A 14,826-nucleotide genomic window follows, 5' to 3' on the forward strand; every position below is an offset into this window, starting at 1 on the left:
TTTAAGGGCAGCTGCGTTTGACTGTTTCCAGAAGGGACTTCCAGTTGTTGAGAAAAAGATAACTGGACACTGCTGAGTGAACACCGGGGCTAATTTATATTATTTTTAAAGATAACAGCTATTTGCTACTGGACTTCTAGATTAAAGATGCTAACACAGTAATGGCCACGGGGAAAGTTTTCAGAAGTTACTATTTCCTGGCTTTTCACAGCTTAAGGACAACCATAGCTGTCTAGAGAGTGTGGTGTGGGTGCCATTTGTAGTGCTTAACATATTTTAGGAAAGCCAGCAATAATAGTGTCTCCTCTCGCAAGCACCATCTGCTGGCTTACCTCTAAGATGAACCTGTCTCAGGATAGAGCTTCGGCAGGACTGTTTAGCGTTCGTGATGAAGCGTGTCGTCATGGCATCCTACAGCTGGCCTGCATCCCCCAACGGGACCGGACACCTCTGTCTGGCGGCCTTTGCAACCGGCCGTGCGGCCTGTGCCCGTGCTGCGGGGTGTCTCTGCAGTGGCATTGGAGTGCTTCCCGTCGGCCAGCCCAGGAGAAAGCAATATCTAAACCCGATGTAATGCACGGAATAGTGTTTTGGCTTGGGGGGTGAGGTGGGGAACTGAGAGAACTCGTACATTTCAGTACGTGTAGCAGATTTTAAAGCAGCTGTGGGAAGGAGACAGCAGCTCTGCTATTTTACTTAAAATCGACTCTACCTCGAGTCCCTGACTCCAGGAAGGATGGCGGCCCTGACCATCGCGACGACGCGGCTCTTCGGCGGAGTGGGCCTGGCAACAGGGCCGGGAGCTCCCGCCCTGCGCACCTGCAGCCGCGCCCGGGCAGCGCGGCTCCTTTAAGGGCGGGCCGGCGCCCGCACCACACGCCGCTCGCCCCGGAGCCGGAAACGTCGGCGGACGCGGCCCAGGCCCTGCGGAGCCGGACCGCTGCGGCCCCGCCATGAGCCGGCCGCCGGCCCTGCAGGCGCAGACCTGCGGCCCCTGGGAGATGAAGGAGCGCCTCGGCACTGGCGGCTTCGGCAACGTCATTCGCTGGCACAACAAGGTAGGCGGCGGCCGGCCCCCTCGGCCCGGCCCGGGGCCCGGGGCCCGGGCTCAGGCTCAGCCGAGCCCGTGCTGTGTCCGCAGGAGACCGGCGAGCAGGTGGCCATCAAGCAGTGCCGGCAGGAGCTGAGCCCGCGCAACCGCGACCGCTGGGCGCTGGAGATACAGATCATGAAGAGGTGAGGCGGGCCGGCCCTCGGCCGGGCCGGGCGGAGCCCGGTGCCCGCTCGCCGCCGGGCCGGGCGGAGTGGCCGTCGGGCGGGATTGCGGGGGCGGCCGTCGCGCGCGGGTGTAACGGCTGCCTTGAGGTAAATGGTGGGAGAGGCTGTCGGCCGCTTGCCACCTCTTCCGGGAGGGTGCCCGACCCGCTGCGCGGGCAGGCGTGTACACACGCTAAAGAAAACCTCGCGTTGTGTTTCGTCAGAGTCTTGGGTCTTCGACTTCCTTCTTCGGTGCTTCGGCCACTGCCTTCAACTTTGCAACAGTACTGCTACGTAGCTGCTCTTTTGCCTAGCTTAATGTCAGTGCTGGGTTGTCCTTCGGGGTGTTGGATTGATTCTGCAGGACGCGATGATCTGATCATGGTTTGGGCCTTTTCTGGAGGGTGGCAACAGGCTGCGTCACACTCCTTCGCAAGGCATGTTCCTGTAGCTCCTAGGCAGATCTATTGTGCATGTGCATTGAAGGAATCCACTGACTGCCCATGACATGCAAGGAGTTGGGATGAGTCTAGGTCCATGAAGGACGGATGAATTGCAGACCTTTAGAATTCACTAGTTCAGTTTCTAAAAGGATTAACGTCCTTGTAGGACTTTGCGTGACGACCATGAGCACATGAAACTGCATAGCTGTTGCAGAACAATCGTCTTTCAGGTGTTACCATGGTTCTGCTTACCATGTGAACTTGCCTCATTTCCACTTCTTAGGCTGAACCATCCCAATGTGGTGGCTGCCCGTGACGTCCCTGAGGGCATGCAGAAGCTTGCGCCAAATGACTTGCCATTGCTGGCCATGGAGTACTGCCAAGGTGGAGACCTCCGCAAGGTGAGGTCCCTGGGATGGTGACCAAGGGCTGGATCAGCGTCTCAGCTGATCCTAGGGTTTCTATTGAAGTTGCCCTGTAAAACCTCTGTTTTCACATCATGATACTTCCTAATTCTTGTCGTGGCACCAACAGGTTTTGGTGGGTTGGTCCTTGATATTATGTTCAGCTTTTGAAGACTTAAGTGCTTTGTGAAACTTTTCACATTTGTTTGGTTGCAAGTGACACTGTGAGGAGTTTGCACGTAGAGGATGAGGGCATGTGTGAGGGATGTGCAACAGGATGTGAGTATGGCCAAGACCGTCGTAGGGCAGGGTACGTCTGTGGGCTATACCCTTCCTGAAAGTGATTCACTCCTATCTGTCATAGGAAAAAATAACATGTTAATTCTAATCTTACTGTTTTTCTAACCTTTGCTATAATCTGCCCATAGATAAAAACCAGAGCTTAGAGCTGATATTTGAGCTGATCCTGCCAGGCACAGGAGAAATGGCTATGAAGGGTGGAGCAAGTAGAAGGAAGAGAATGGGGATGACACTGACTTCCTTCACCCACTCTTCTCTCCTCCCATGCGCTTAGACCAAGGCCTGAAGCTGTAATTGCTGCTACCGGAGGTCACAATCCCCTAGAGTTTTGTGCCTCTAGAGAATTTCATTGCCGTTACTGGAACTTCTTGCATCCGTGACAGTTTGTGGGACTGTGAGCCTCACTCAGGATATGGGAGGGAAAGACTATATTATCTGTTGTTTTCTTGCAGTACCTGAATCAGCTGGAGAATTGCTGTGGCTTGCGGGAAGAAGCTATTCTCATCTTGTTATCTGATATTGGTAAGTGGTAGCAGTACCTTCAGTCGTCTGAACTATGGAAGCCCTTTCAGTGCCGAATCCACTCTAAGGATATGCAGCAGTGACCTTAATGACTCCATCTTAGACTGACCTTTGAAGAGTATACTTGTTTCCTGTCTTGCTCTGCCAACCCTCCTTGTGGGAGAGCCAATCTTTGTTCTTGAAAACGTAGAAAAGGATTTTCTTGCTCAGCAAAAATGCCACTCAGGATTTCCTGGAAGGTTCTAGGTAGCTGAACGCTTGCCAAGTGACTCTGGTTTATGTTGCACATCAGTCTCCACCCTCAGCTTAACAGCTGATCATCAGGACTTCAGAGTGTGTGTGATCAGTGGGTTTCCGTTAGCATTTGGGCAACTACTATATGGAATTTTAGACAGTTCTGGTGCAAAGATTGCCAAGTGCTGTCTAGAGACTTTTGGGCTGGAGTTTTTTGGTCAAGCTGTGTTGTGATCTTACTGAGTTGCAGCTGAGGCAAAACTGGACAGGTGCTAAGGCTTTAGAGAGAAGATACTTAAGAAGTGCGTTTGTGGCAGATGTATGCTTAGGAAGTGAGCTTGTGGCAAGAGAATAAACGTGCATTTGTCATTACTTTTACTGCAGGTGTGGCTGTTAGGCATTATCTCCCCTCCTTTGTGTTCCCAGAGCATTTGTATTCTGCTGGCTCATCCTTGTACTCCTTAGCGACCAGGAAACGATACTGAGTGCTGACCAGAGACAATGGCAGATCACGTTTAGAGTGAAGTTTGTGTTCACATGCTTCTGTGTGTACGGGAAGAGGAACAGACCCAAACTTTCAATTATATGATCTGAACTGTAGCTGATAAGAAATGTTTTTGACTATTGATAGAACTTGTTCTCCTGATCACTTACAGTGCATGCCCAGTTGGCCTTTCTAGGGTTACTGTCCTTCAGGAGAAGCACAGTTATATTGTTGATAACTCCTGAAAGTCTAGCTGGATCACTTTGCACTGAACCAAGAGAGCTCTGTCTGGGAATGCAACGCTGTCAGAATAGACATGAAGTCTCAGAGAGCAAAAAAGTGAGTCCCTTTGGCTCAGGCCTGAGCCATGGCTGAAAAGCACAAACTGGAAATGCTGCCAAGTTTTGTTTTTCCTAGCACCGTGATTTTTATTTTTATCCACAGGAAGGGAGATATATTAAGGTATTACCTTGAGCAAGTGTGAAAAAATAGAGGGCGTTTATTCTGCCTTTGTGTATTCTTAAGATGAGATTTTTGTCTTTCTAGTATAGATGGAATTCATCAGTCTGCCTGTTGTGGGGGTCTCAGTGGTTCTGAGCAAAGAAAAGTGTGTTGCATAGAAATTTCCTATGAAGAATTTTGCAGGTGAAATGGGGAGAACACCACCTTGTGAACAGGACAGAACAAAGTGTTTGGCAGAGCAGCTTTTGGATTCTAGGTTAACACTGTTGAAGAAACAGATAGGTAAAGAAAAGCTGGGTATAGCCACTCGATCATCAAGCCAGGATGTTAGCACTGATGAGTTATTCTATAGACAATTAGCAGAAATTTCTGGATTGGTAGCCCATGTCCTTATGGGAGATTTCAACTTCCCAGACATCAGCTGGGAATATCTTACTGCTTTGATGAGCAGGTCTTCGGAAATTTTGAAGTTTGTGGGAGATAACTTCTTGTCACAAGTAATCAGCCAACTAGGAAAGATGCCCTCCTAGACTTGCTATTTGTGAATAGAGAAGGACCTGTGGGAGATGTGACGGTGGTTGGCTGTCTTGGCCACAGTGATCACGCAGTGGTTGAGTTTAAAATTTTCAGTATAATGAGAAAAAAGGAGAGCAGAGTTGCTACCCTAGACTTCAAGAGAGCAGACTTCAAGCTATTCAGGGAGCTATTTAGCAGAGTACCCTGGGAATCTGCTTCTGAGGGCTTAGGAAGTCTATGAGTGCTGGTCAGTTTTTAAGAACCACCTTTTAGAAGCATAGGAGCAGGCAATTCCACTGTGTCGTAAGTCAAGCAAGCAGGGCACAAGACCAGCTTGGCTGAACAGGGAACTCCTCATGGAGCTCAAGAGGAAAAAGGAGTTGTATGATCTCTGGAAGCAAGGTCAGGCTTCGCAGGAAGATTACAGAGCCGTGGTTCATATATGCAGGGAGAAGACATGGAAGGCCAAAGCTCAATTATAGAGTTGAAACTGGCCAGTGTTGTGTCAGACAACAAGAAAGGCTTTTTAAAGTCCGTTAATAGCAAGAGGAGGGCTAAAGAAAACATTGGACTCATACATGTTGATGATGGTCACCTGACTAATAAGGATGAAGAAGAAGCGGAAGCATTCAATGCTTTTTTTGCCTCGGTCTTTAATAATACTGATAGACCTCGGGCTGCCTGGTCCCCCGAGTCGGAGGACCACTAGTGTGGGAACAGTGAGTTTCCATTTGTGGACACTGAAATTGTAAGGGGCCAGCTGTATCGGCTGAATGTACACAAATCCATGGGGCCTGATGGGATTCACCCCAGAGTACTGAAGGAGCTAGCAGATGTTATGGCAGGACCCATCTTGATCATCTACCAAAGGTCTTGGGAGTCTGGGGAGGTCCCTGCTGACTGGAAGCTAGGCAATGTTATTCCAATTTTACAAGAAGGGCTTGAGGGAAGACCCAGAGAGCAAACTGTGTGTCCAGGAGTGTTTGATGCTGACTTTTCCTCTTGCACTTGGTGTTTCATTGTATGTTTGATTGTACAAGATTTGACCCAAAAGCCATGCTTATACTAGGTAGAAATGAATCGTTACTGAGCTCATGCTAGGTACTGTTAGTTACACTCTTACAAGCGTCTTTTTCTGCGTTTCAGCTTCTGCTCTCAGGTACCTTCATGAGAACAGGATCATCCACAGAGACCTAAAACCAGAGAACATTGTGCTGCAGCAAGGAGAGCAAAGGGTAAGCAGAAACCAGGTGTCTGCCTGCAAAGACAAGTAAGTGTAAGGGGAACATGTATGTGCTTCATGCAGTTACAGTGGTCCCTCTGCAAGAGCACTCAACCCAGGATAACAGCTAGTTCAGATCTGTGTGTCAGATGAGCAGTATTCTGCGTGCAGCTGAGATGAAAGGTTGTATTAGACTTCTGGTAACACCTGACATTTTAGCTTTCAACTATTAAAGAAAGAATCAGACTGTACTGATTGACCAAAGATCTGAATTAGCGGTAATGTCTCCAGCTCTGTGTGTATCGAGCCAATGACAACTTTACATACTTTGTGGTTTTAGGAATTTACAGGAACCTCCCATTTCTAATTCCATCTCTTCGTTGGCACCTTTCCTGCATACCTTTGAAGAGCTGAATTTTTTCTTTCTCTGCTGTATGGTGTGCTTTAACAGAACTTCTCTCTAGTGTTCTTATTCTCTGTTGTGTGTTTCAGTTAATACACAAAATCATTGACCTTGGTTATGCTAAGGAGTTGGATCAGGGTAGCCTATGCACATCCTTTGTTGGGACTCTACAGTACTTGGTAAGGAAGGAATTCAGCTAGAAGAGCAGCTACCACTTTGCAGTGGGATAGAGTTAACTGTTATCAGGCTTTGGGCTGGGATGAAGTACTTGTTCTAGTATGGGATGCATTTGGGGTGCTGCAGCTAGCAAAGGTGACTTTTTTGCTGACACTGGGCTTTCACAGTGTCTGCTGGCTATGTCTGTTATGAATAAAAAGCAGGAGTGCCAATAACCTCTGCTGTTCACTCTGAGAGGATCTCAAAACTTGTGAGAGGCAGAGTGAGAGGCAGCACCATCTTTAATCTGTTGTACAAATGTTAATGAGCTCTTAAGGGACAGAGAGAGCTAAGAGATGGGTGGGTTAGTCTCATGTGTGTGTAAACTGTCTCAGGCTCCAGAGCTGCTTGAACAGCAGAAGTATACAGTGACGGTGGATTACTGGAGCTTTGGCACACTGGCCTTTGAGTGCATTACAGGCTTCCGACCATTCCTACCCAACTGGCAGCCAGTGCAATGGTGAGTGACCTGGGGCCAGGTGATAAGAAGAGTGCATGCAATGCGACTGTCCTGTTCACAGGAAGTAGAAGTGTGGTGGTCCCTTGATTCTTAGGGTAATATTCCTATGTTCCTTGCCCTTGTGGAGACTGACTCCCTTCACAGGAGTTTGACCTACCTGAGCAAGTTCAGCATTCCTGATACTTGCTCTTTGGGATCAGAACTGACTTCTGCAGGGCAGGTAGCAGAAACCAAAGCAGCATCTGTATTACATCCATCAAGAGTAGCTTTAAGAGCCTACTAACGTGCGGGCTGGGAAAGGCAGGCGATTATTTCACTATTGTACTTGATTGAATTCATTAGGCATACAAAAGTGCGACAGAAGAGTGAGCTGGATATTGTTGTTTCGGAAGACTTATCTGGAGAAGTCAAATTTTCTAGCAGTTTACCCTGCCCGAACAATCTAAACAGGTGAGGACTAGCAATCTGTTATGCCATGCTGGGATAAACTGTTTCTTCTGCAAAAGGACCAGGTTTATATTATATGCCTTACTATGTTAATCTGTGAATAAATTGAGCGCGTGACACAAACAATGCTTGTGTCTCTTGTCAAACTTGTGTAGTTGTGGGTCTCTGTGTCTGCCTTCTAAACACTGCATTTGTGATTGGGGGTGGGGTGGGGAGATTGTTTGTCAGTCCTTCTGCAGAGACCAAGCTGTATGATGACTGCAAATGCACTTTTACCTCTTCTGATCCCCTTCTTGTTTTGGTCCTTCAGTGTTTTGGCTGGGAGGCTGGAGAAATGGCTGCAACTCATGTTAATGTGGCACCCACGGCAGAGAGGTACAGATCCTACATATGGACCCAATGGGTGTTTCAAAGCTTTGGATGACATTTTGAACTTGAAGGTGAGCAATGGGTCTGTATTACCCTGAAAAGTTTTCCAGAGAGCAGTTTCCTGTAGCCCATGAGAGAAGAGGCTTGAGTCCTAGGCCTAGGAGGAGCAGCAGCACGGAATCTCATTTAGCTGTCTCCCAAGAGTTAGTGAGAAGTACTTTCCCCTTGCTTATTTGAGGACAAATAGTCCCTGAGCTTGTTGGGAATAGCAAATAGCTTCTGTGTGTGCTTGGTTCCATATTCTGGTGGAGGATTCTGCAGCTGAAGCTGTTTAATTGCCATGTAGCCTCTCTTCCATTTGACGGAGGACAAGGACTTTGGCATAATGTTGCAAAGTGACTTCTTGAGCCCTGCGAGTGCTTTGAACAATTTATCGGTGGCCAGTGTCTCAGTCCTGGGATCTCTGCTCAAACATGACCAATGTATCTTCAGCCCTTCTCATGTCACACTACTCTTCTTGTAGTTGCTTCACGTTTTGAACATGGTTACGGGAACTGTACACACCTACCCTGTGACAGAGGAGGACACTCTGCAGACTGTGAAGGCCAGGATCCAGTCAGATACGGGAATCCCAGAACAGGACCAGGAGCTACTGCAGGAAGCTGGACTTGCATTGTTTTCTCAGAAGCTGGCCACTAAACATATAGCTGATAGCAAGGTGAGTGTGGATGCTCCCTTCCTTGCTGTTGAGTGAATCAGCAGGCACTGCTCTCACTTCGGGAGCACAGCACTCCATAGTAACCGCACAGACCTAACAGCCCTTGCAGAATAGGCACCCTAGTGCCTTTGGTGCTCAGTCTTTGGCTGAGGAGGAACATTCTGTTTATGGTGTTACTGAGGCTTGCTTTTTCTGAGAGAACCTAGTTGGGTCTTTTGTCTTCTGCAGGTGAATGATACTGCAGCTGCAGATACAGACCTCATCTTCCTCTTTGATAACCAGAAGGTTGCCTATGAGGCTCAGGTTGCCTTGCGTCCTCATCCGGAAAGTGTTGACTGCATCCGTAAGGACTTTCTCTAGCATGAATGTGAGAGGTTGTCTGCGTTGAGAGGGCTGCCTGTGGTCTGTATCGTGCCAAGAGTAGAGAGAGCTTTTGCATATTGGGACTGAAGAAGCAGTAAAATGGACTGGCATAGCATTCATTCAATTTGTCAAAATAACTGAGGAAAGGAAGTGTTTGCTTTTGATATACTGGGGAAGCTGCATAGCGGTTAGCCAGCTATAGGCTTTGCAAGAGGTAACATGCCCCTCAAAGGAGTGATGTTTTGGTCTGTTTTGTCGTGTGATAACACTACTTTTAGGCTTCATGCTGATATGTATGTTTCCTTCCCCTCTGCCTCTGTTTCCAGTTCAGGATCCAAAGAAGAATCTCCACTTTTTCCAGTTGCGGAAAGTGTGGGGTCAGATCTGGCACACAATCCGGATGCTGAAAGAGGACTGTAACCGGCTTCAGCAGGGGCAGCGAGCAGCCATGTACGGTGGCAGTTTCTCTAGAATACTTATCTCTGCTTTTGCTCCCTGGTGAAAGGGAAAGGACAGGAATGGGACCCTGTTGGAATGGGGAAGCCCATGAGTGGAGCCGTTAACGATTAATGAAAAGCTGAGACTTCCATCCTCTGACACAACTGCTTTTGTGTTCACTGCTAAACTCTGAAGTATCTACTTTTGATATAAGTGGAAGTTTGCGTTTTTAGTTTGGGAGGGTAATAGGACCTTCTTCTTGTCCATGCAGGATGAATCTGTTGCGTTACAATAGTACCCTCTCGAAGATGAAGAATTCTATGGCCTCCCTTTCCCAGCAGCTGAAAGCAAAGCTGGACTTCTTTAAAACAAGCATCCAAATTGATCTAGAGAAGTATAAAGAACAGATTGAATTTGGAATTAGTGAGTATAGCATCTGGCAGAGGTCTTTTTATGCCTCTTATCCCCACAAAGGAGCTACCTTTTCCTGTATGAGCTTGAGAAAAGCAATCACTCTTCTTTCATTCTTTCATTCCTGTAGCTTCTGAGAAGCTGCTGTTTGCCTGGAAAGAGATGGAGCAAGCTGTGGAACTTTGTGGGCGGGTATGTTTCTAAATCTAACTGCTTATTCTAAAGAAAAAGAGGCATGTCTGTCTGTCCTTTTTTTTTTTTTTTTCTTTTTTTTTTCTTCTTCCCCCTTCATTGTCCTCACTTAAATAGAAACTTCTTGTGTGTGGGCTCATTCCAGATTTCACATTGCCTTGGTTCGGGTGGCAGCATTTTTGTCCGTTGCCAGTACTTCATGAAGCTCACTGTGTTTGTAAGGCTTAGGGGAAAAAGGGAGCTCTTGGGGAATGTGAGAGGAGATTTTGCAGTGGTTGCACTTGGATGTCCTGCTAGCCCAGTCCTGGAGCCAGGGTAGCTGAAAAGAGCATAGGAAACATAGGTTAAACTGAATGGGAAAGCGAACGATTGGATGATTGAACACAAGAATTTTAAGCATCAGTCTTGAAATTTGGAAAGGCAACAATTTCCCATTCTTGGTGCACATTCCACACCTGCTCCCAGTAAGGCATTCAGCCTTTTGACACAGACAGTGTAACCCCTGTAAGTAGAGCCAAGGACCATTGCTCCCAGATGAGCAAAAGGTGACTAGTAGATATCTTATTCTTTTCCAACACTTGGTCCTCTGTTGGGAGAAGGCAGAGGGCAGAATGACTGTCTTAACAAGTGGCAGCTTCTGCATGTGAACAAGTTCAAGTGAAAAGCAGAATTTGGGGTGCCAGAGTGGGTGTGGTTGCATGTTGAGGGAAAAGGGGAAAAGCGGTGATTGATAGGATGAGAGAAGAGATCTGGAATAGCCAAGGGAAAGGAAGCACAATGGCCTGGGAACTAGCAGTATATTTACTACAAAGTCTGACCCTTCAATGGCTCTTTTATCAATTTTTTTATCAAAAAATTCTTGGAAGTTGTTTTATCCCAGAGCACCAAGCTGATTTCCTTGAATAGAAATTACTCATATTCTCATTTTGTCTTTGTCCAAGGCTGCTGTTTGCATCTTGCTGACGTGAGTGTTTAGAAATGTGAATGAGAAAGGAAGAGCCAGTGTGAGTGGTAGTGTCTCTTAGAATGAGACTGTCCCATTGCTAATGTTCTGCTCTGCTTTCAGGAGGATGATGTGGATCAGCTAGTGAAGAGGATGATGGCCCTGCAGACAGACATTGTGGACCTGCAGAGAAGCCCACTAGGTCGTAAACAAGGAGGAACACTGGAGGATTTGTGAGTTGAACTACCTTGAACTTCAGATGCAGGAGTATTGCTAGCTAAGCTTATTCACTGCAGGACAATGAAAGTGCCATCTCTTCAGCCCAAATTACAGGGGACTGGGAGGACTTTGACACTAAAAGGCATTTTTTGACTCCTTACCTGTCATCGGTCTGAAATGGCAGACTGGTATAAAAAAGACTTGAGTTCTTGAACTGCTTGTTTGTAATTTAGGTTCTAGAGAAGTCCTTTGTGTTCTGTGCCTTTTTCTTCTAGAGAAGAACAAGCCAGAGAGCTGTACCGGAGATTGAGAGAGAAGCCAAGAGGTAAAAGACATTTTAGCTCACGGTCAGCTTGCTTTGTGAGGATAGTAACTTTGGAGATGCAGTAATGAGCACTGAGAAAATTTTCTCTGCGTTCTAGGCCTGCCCATACGTTAGCTGCACACGGACTCTACTGGACTCGCCTTTTTTTGGAGAGGGGAGTCAGGGAGTCAGTTTTAAACTAGGCCAGCCTTGCTTTCTTGGTCCTCTTGACACTCCTCTTGACACTCCTCTGGAGCTCTTCTCAGAGCAAGCTGTTGCTGCAAGCATATGCAGCTGCTTCTTTGTAGGAAGGATGAAAGATGTAACTGTTCCTTTGAGCAGCTATACAGCCCCAAAGCATTAGACCCACCCTACCAACTCTGCTTTCCAATTCTTACAATTTTGGAGAAGGTGGCTAAAATCCAGTGCAATTAATCCTACTCAAACTTGCATGTCCTGAACTTGGGATGTTTCAGGATTGAAGCAGCAGTGGAAACAAGCCACCAAGAATCTTCTCACTCTGTCCTATAAGCCTACCTTTCTGTGCAATACTCTGACTCTCATTCCAGATCAGAGGACAAGCGGTGACAGCCAAGAAATAGTACGACTGCTCCTACAGGCAATCCAGACCTTTGAAAAAAAAGTCCGAGTCATTTATGCTCAGCTCAGGTGAGCTTTGTAGAGTCAGCTTTTATTGAGGGTTGAGAGAAAGCATTTTCTGTTTCAGCAAGAGGTTTTGTTCTAGAGGTTTAAAAACCACTGTGTACAGCTAATGAGATCTCAGAGTGTTACAGGAAATAAGAAACTTCAGAAATGTTCCCCTACTGCAGTTGCCCATGTGTGATCTGATTATTTTTTCTTAATAGTAAAACTGTAGTTTGCAAGCAGAAGGCACTGGAATTGTTCCCCAGAGTGGAGAAAGTGATGAATCTGATGAATGAAGATGAGGAAACGGTTGTTAGGCTTCAGGAGAAACGACAGAAAGAACTGTGGAACTTACTGAAAATTGCTTGTGTAAGTAAAATAAAAACTCCAGTTTAACCTGAAAATATGGTTTGTACCACAGGTTACTGAAATAGTTAATAGTAAATTAAGTATGTCCTATGGTTCTTTTCTCTGTTATTTTGAATTAGTATTAAAGCCAAGTTCCAGGCTGTCCCATACTCCTGGCTGCTGGAAATCAGTGGAAATAATTGCAGTCTGAATCTTCTGTGTTTTCTTCAGAGTAAAGTTCGCGGCCCTGTTACTGGCAGCCCAGAGAGCATGAACACATCACGTCTTGGTAGCCCTGGTCAGCTGCTGCTTCAGGTCCCTTCTGGAACTTACAATTTATCAGAATCTGTCAGGAAAAGGTGAGGCGAAGTCTGGAGTTCTGTAGCTGCTAATCGCAGCATTGCAAAGCTGGGGATCCTGCTTTGTGAAAAAATGACACGCAGGCTTTCTCGCACTTTACACTTTGTGTTCAGCTTCCATTGTCAGCAGTCTTTTCTACCTAGCAGCTGGACTTCCTGGGGCTTGTGAATCTTCCTTATGGAAAAATAGGGAATAATGTATAGCTTCACTTCCCCCGCCTCAATAATAAAGGGTTTGTTTTATCTGGAATGGTTGGGCTCACTTTAAGTACACTGCCAACAGGAATTGTTGGAGCATTGTCATGTAAGGTGATAGTAGCTGAGCTGTATCATAAAGGAGAGACCGCTATAACCAAGCATGTATAGTTCTGGCTTGCTTAAATGAACTGGGTCACCAGCTGGAATGACAGACCTTGGTTTGCTTATTTGTAGGTTGCTTAATACTTTGGTTTATAGGCTGTTCTGGAACTTTTTCTCTAGCAACAGTGACTCCACATAGTAAGAACCCAACTCCAACTTGGAACGTGCTTCCTTTCCCCAGTCCCAGTAAATCTGGGGATGCCACCAACTTTCCTAGTTGCAATATGAATTACTAGCTTATGAGCTGACTGGTAAAGGTTAATATTCTTCAGTGCTCTGCAGCGTACCTGCCAGAAGTATTTCTTAAAGGTAGAGGCAGCATCTCTTTAAAAAAAAAATGCCATGGAAAATAATTGTGTAATATTGTCCCTTTCAGTGAGGAGCTACTGCTGGAATCACAGAAACTCTGTAGCCAACTAGAAAATGTGATGCATGACACAATGAAGGATCAAGAGCAGAGCTTCATGGTAACGTATTTGATATTATTCTGTAAATGGACTGGGGAAGCTTATGGCTCCAAATTTCTGCTTGTGTAACTTTGCCATCAGTAAGTAACATGGCTAATAGAAATCGGCATATTACTCTTCTGGACAAGGACAGAGTAAGAGTTGTGGGAGATGGAAAGCACCCGCTCCCCCACTTGACCGGCTAACTGACATATTCCCTGCTTGCCGAGAACAGGAGCCATGTGCTGGGGACTTCAGTTGTGCTGAACAATAAAGGATGGGGGAATATGGGGGAAGGTGCTTGGCTGTTTTACAAAAATACTGCAAAATTGCACTCTTAAAATTGGGATGGTCTTGTGGCGGCAATACATTCATGGGCAGGGATGCTTATTTCATGAAGCAGAATATTGAAAAGAAAGTAAAATATTAAAGGAAATAAGTAGCTTAAGGGTTTCCTCTACAGCAGTTGCGTGGTTCATCACAAAACTATATTGACCAACTTGTTCACAGTAAAATTTTTAAACCTTTTAAATTGCTTCCCCTTTATTCTGGAGAAATCTCAGCTGTAAGCTAGTGTTGAACTTTGTAGTTCTAACTGTTTATTCTTTAGGCTCTAGATTGGAGCTGGCTGCAGCTTCAGGTAGAAGAAACAAACAGTCCAGAACAAACCCAGATGTAAAATCACTTCAGTTGCCTCTGAAGACATGCTACTTCAGGAAGCCAACTGTGAAAAGCTGCTGCCTCTGAGAAGGGATGTTCAAGTGCCTCCTTCTACTGTCAGCTACTGCTTATGTGGTGCACGTGGCCTAGCTTTTAGTATCCACCTCTCGGACACTTTTTTCACAAAGATACAGTAGGAAATGCCTGTTCTAACTGCTTGGAAAAAGTTCTTTGTCGTGCCTTAAGACAGCAGATATTCTTATTCTCTGTCCTGATGTATCTTCCCTTAGGCATCACATGGAGTTGTTTTGCTGCCTTTTAGGCTTTCTAATGGACAATGCATGCAGTCAGCTTGCACAGTCACTGGTAGATGTCACCTTCCTAATATACTTGAACTGTGAACTTAATTTCTTAACTTTGCTGATTTGCACTTTTTTCCTGAAGTGTAATGATTGTACTTACTTAACACTTGTTTCCTATATGGGAACGAAATTATCTAAAACATGTAAACTTTTGGTTTGCTCTTTTTGATACCCTCAATAACATTTTAATGAAAAAGCTGCTTTCACTGTGCAGGTCTCTAAAACATGAGAGGCGTAAGGATCTTCTCCTAGAGACCACAGAGAAGGAAATCTTCAGTGTACATGTATAGTTTAACAAAACATTTGCAGATTATCTATT

General features: G+C 46.0%; 1 protein-coding gene across 3 annotated transcripts; it reads left to right on the plus strand.

Annotated features, from left to right (window-relative positions):
* Positions 1-140: 140 nt before the first annotated feature.
* Positions 141-14,703, plus strand: IKBKB (inhibitor of nuclear factor kappa B kinase subunit beta). Of its 3 annotated transcripts, XM_072846130.1 has the most exons (21): positions 142-1,058; positions 1,142-1,236; positions 1,984-2,101; positions 2,857-2,926; positions 5,769-5,857; positions 6,337-6,426; positions 6,799-6,923; positions 7,266-7,373; positions 7,681-7,810; positions 8,263-8,457; positions 8,686-8,800; positions 9,147-9,270; positions 9,530-9,681; positions 9,800-9,861; positions 10,928-11,037; positions 11,299-11,348; positions 11,897-11,996; positions 12,194-12,341; positions 12,552-12,679; positions 13,416-13,506; positions 14,096-14,703. In XM_072846130.1, exons 1-21 carry the CDS (start codon positions 954-956, stop codon positions 14,162-14,164), a joined length of 2,274 nt encoding a protein of 757 aa, XP_072702231.1. In that variant the 5' UTR covers positions 142-953; the 3' UTR covers positions 14,165-14,703. The 3 variants fall into 3 exon arrangements, with proteins under 3 accessions (XP_072702233.1, XP_072702231.1, XP_072702232.1); XM_072846132.1 differs by lacking the exon at positions 6,337-6,426 and having other exon boundaries at positions 141-1,058; XM_072846131.1 differs by lacking the exons at positions 142-1,058; positions 1,142-1,236 and adding an exon at positions 1,517-1,694.
* Positions 14,704-14,826: the final 123 nt, after the last annotated feature.

The sequence above is a fragment of the Ciconia boyciana genome, chromosome 25 (assembly GCF_034638445.1).
Source record: "Ciconia boyciana chromosome 25, ASM3463844v1, whole genome shotgun sequence".
In the NCBI taxonomy this organism is placed as follows: Eukaryota; Metazoa; Chordata; class Aves; order Ciconiiformes; family Ciconiidae; genus Ciconia; species Ciconia boyciana.

Excerpts from the sequence above, each read along its gene's own strand:
- IKBKB (XM_072846130.1), top strand. The coding sequence starts at position 954 with ATGAGCCGGCCGCCGGCCCTGCAGGCGCAGACCTGCGGCCCCTGGGAG. Across the intron at positions 8,801-9,146 it reads GGAAAGTGTTGACTGCATCC|TTCAGGATCCAAAGAAGAAT; the intron begins GTAAGGACTTTC and ends CTCTGTTTCCAG. Across the intron at positions 9,862-10,927 it reads CTGTGGAACTTTGTGGGCGG|GAGGATGATGTGGATCAGCT; the intron begins GTATGTTTCTAA and ends CTCTGCTTTCAG.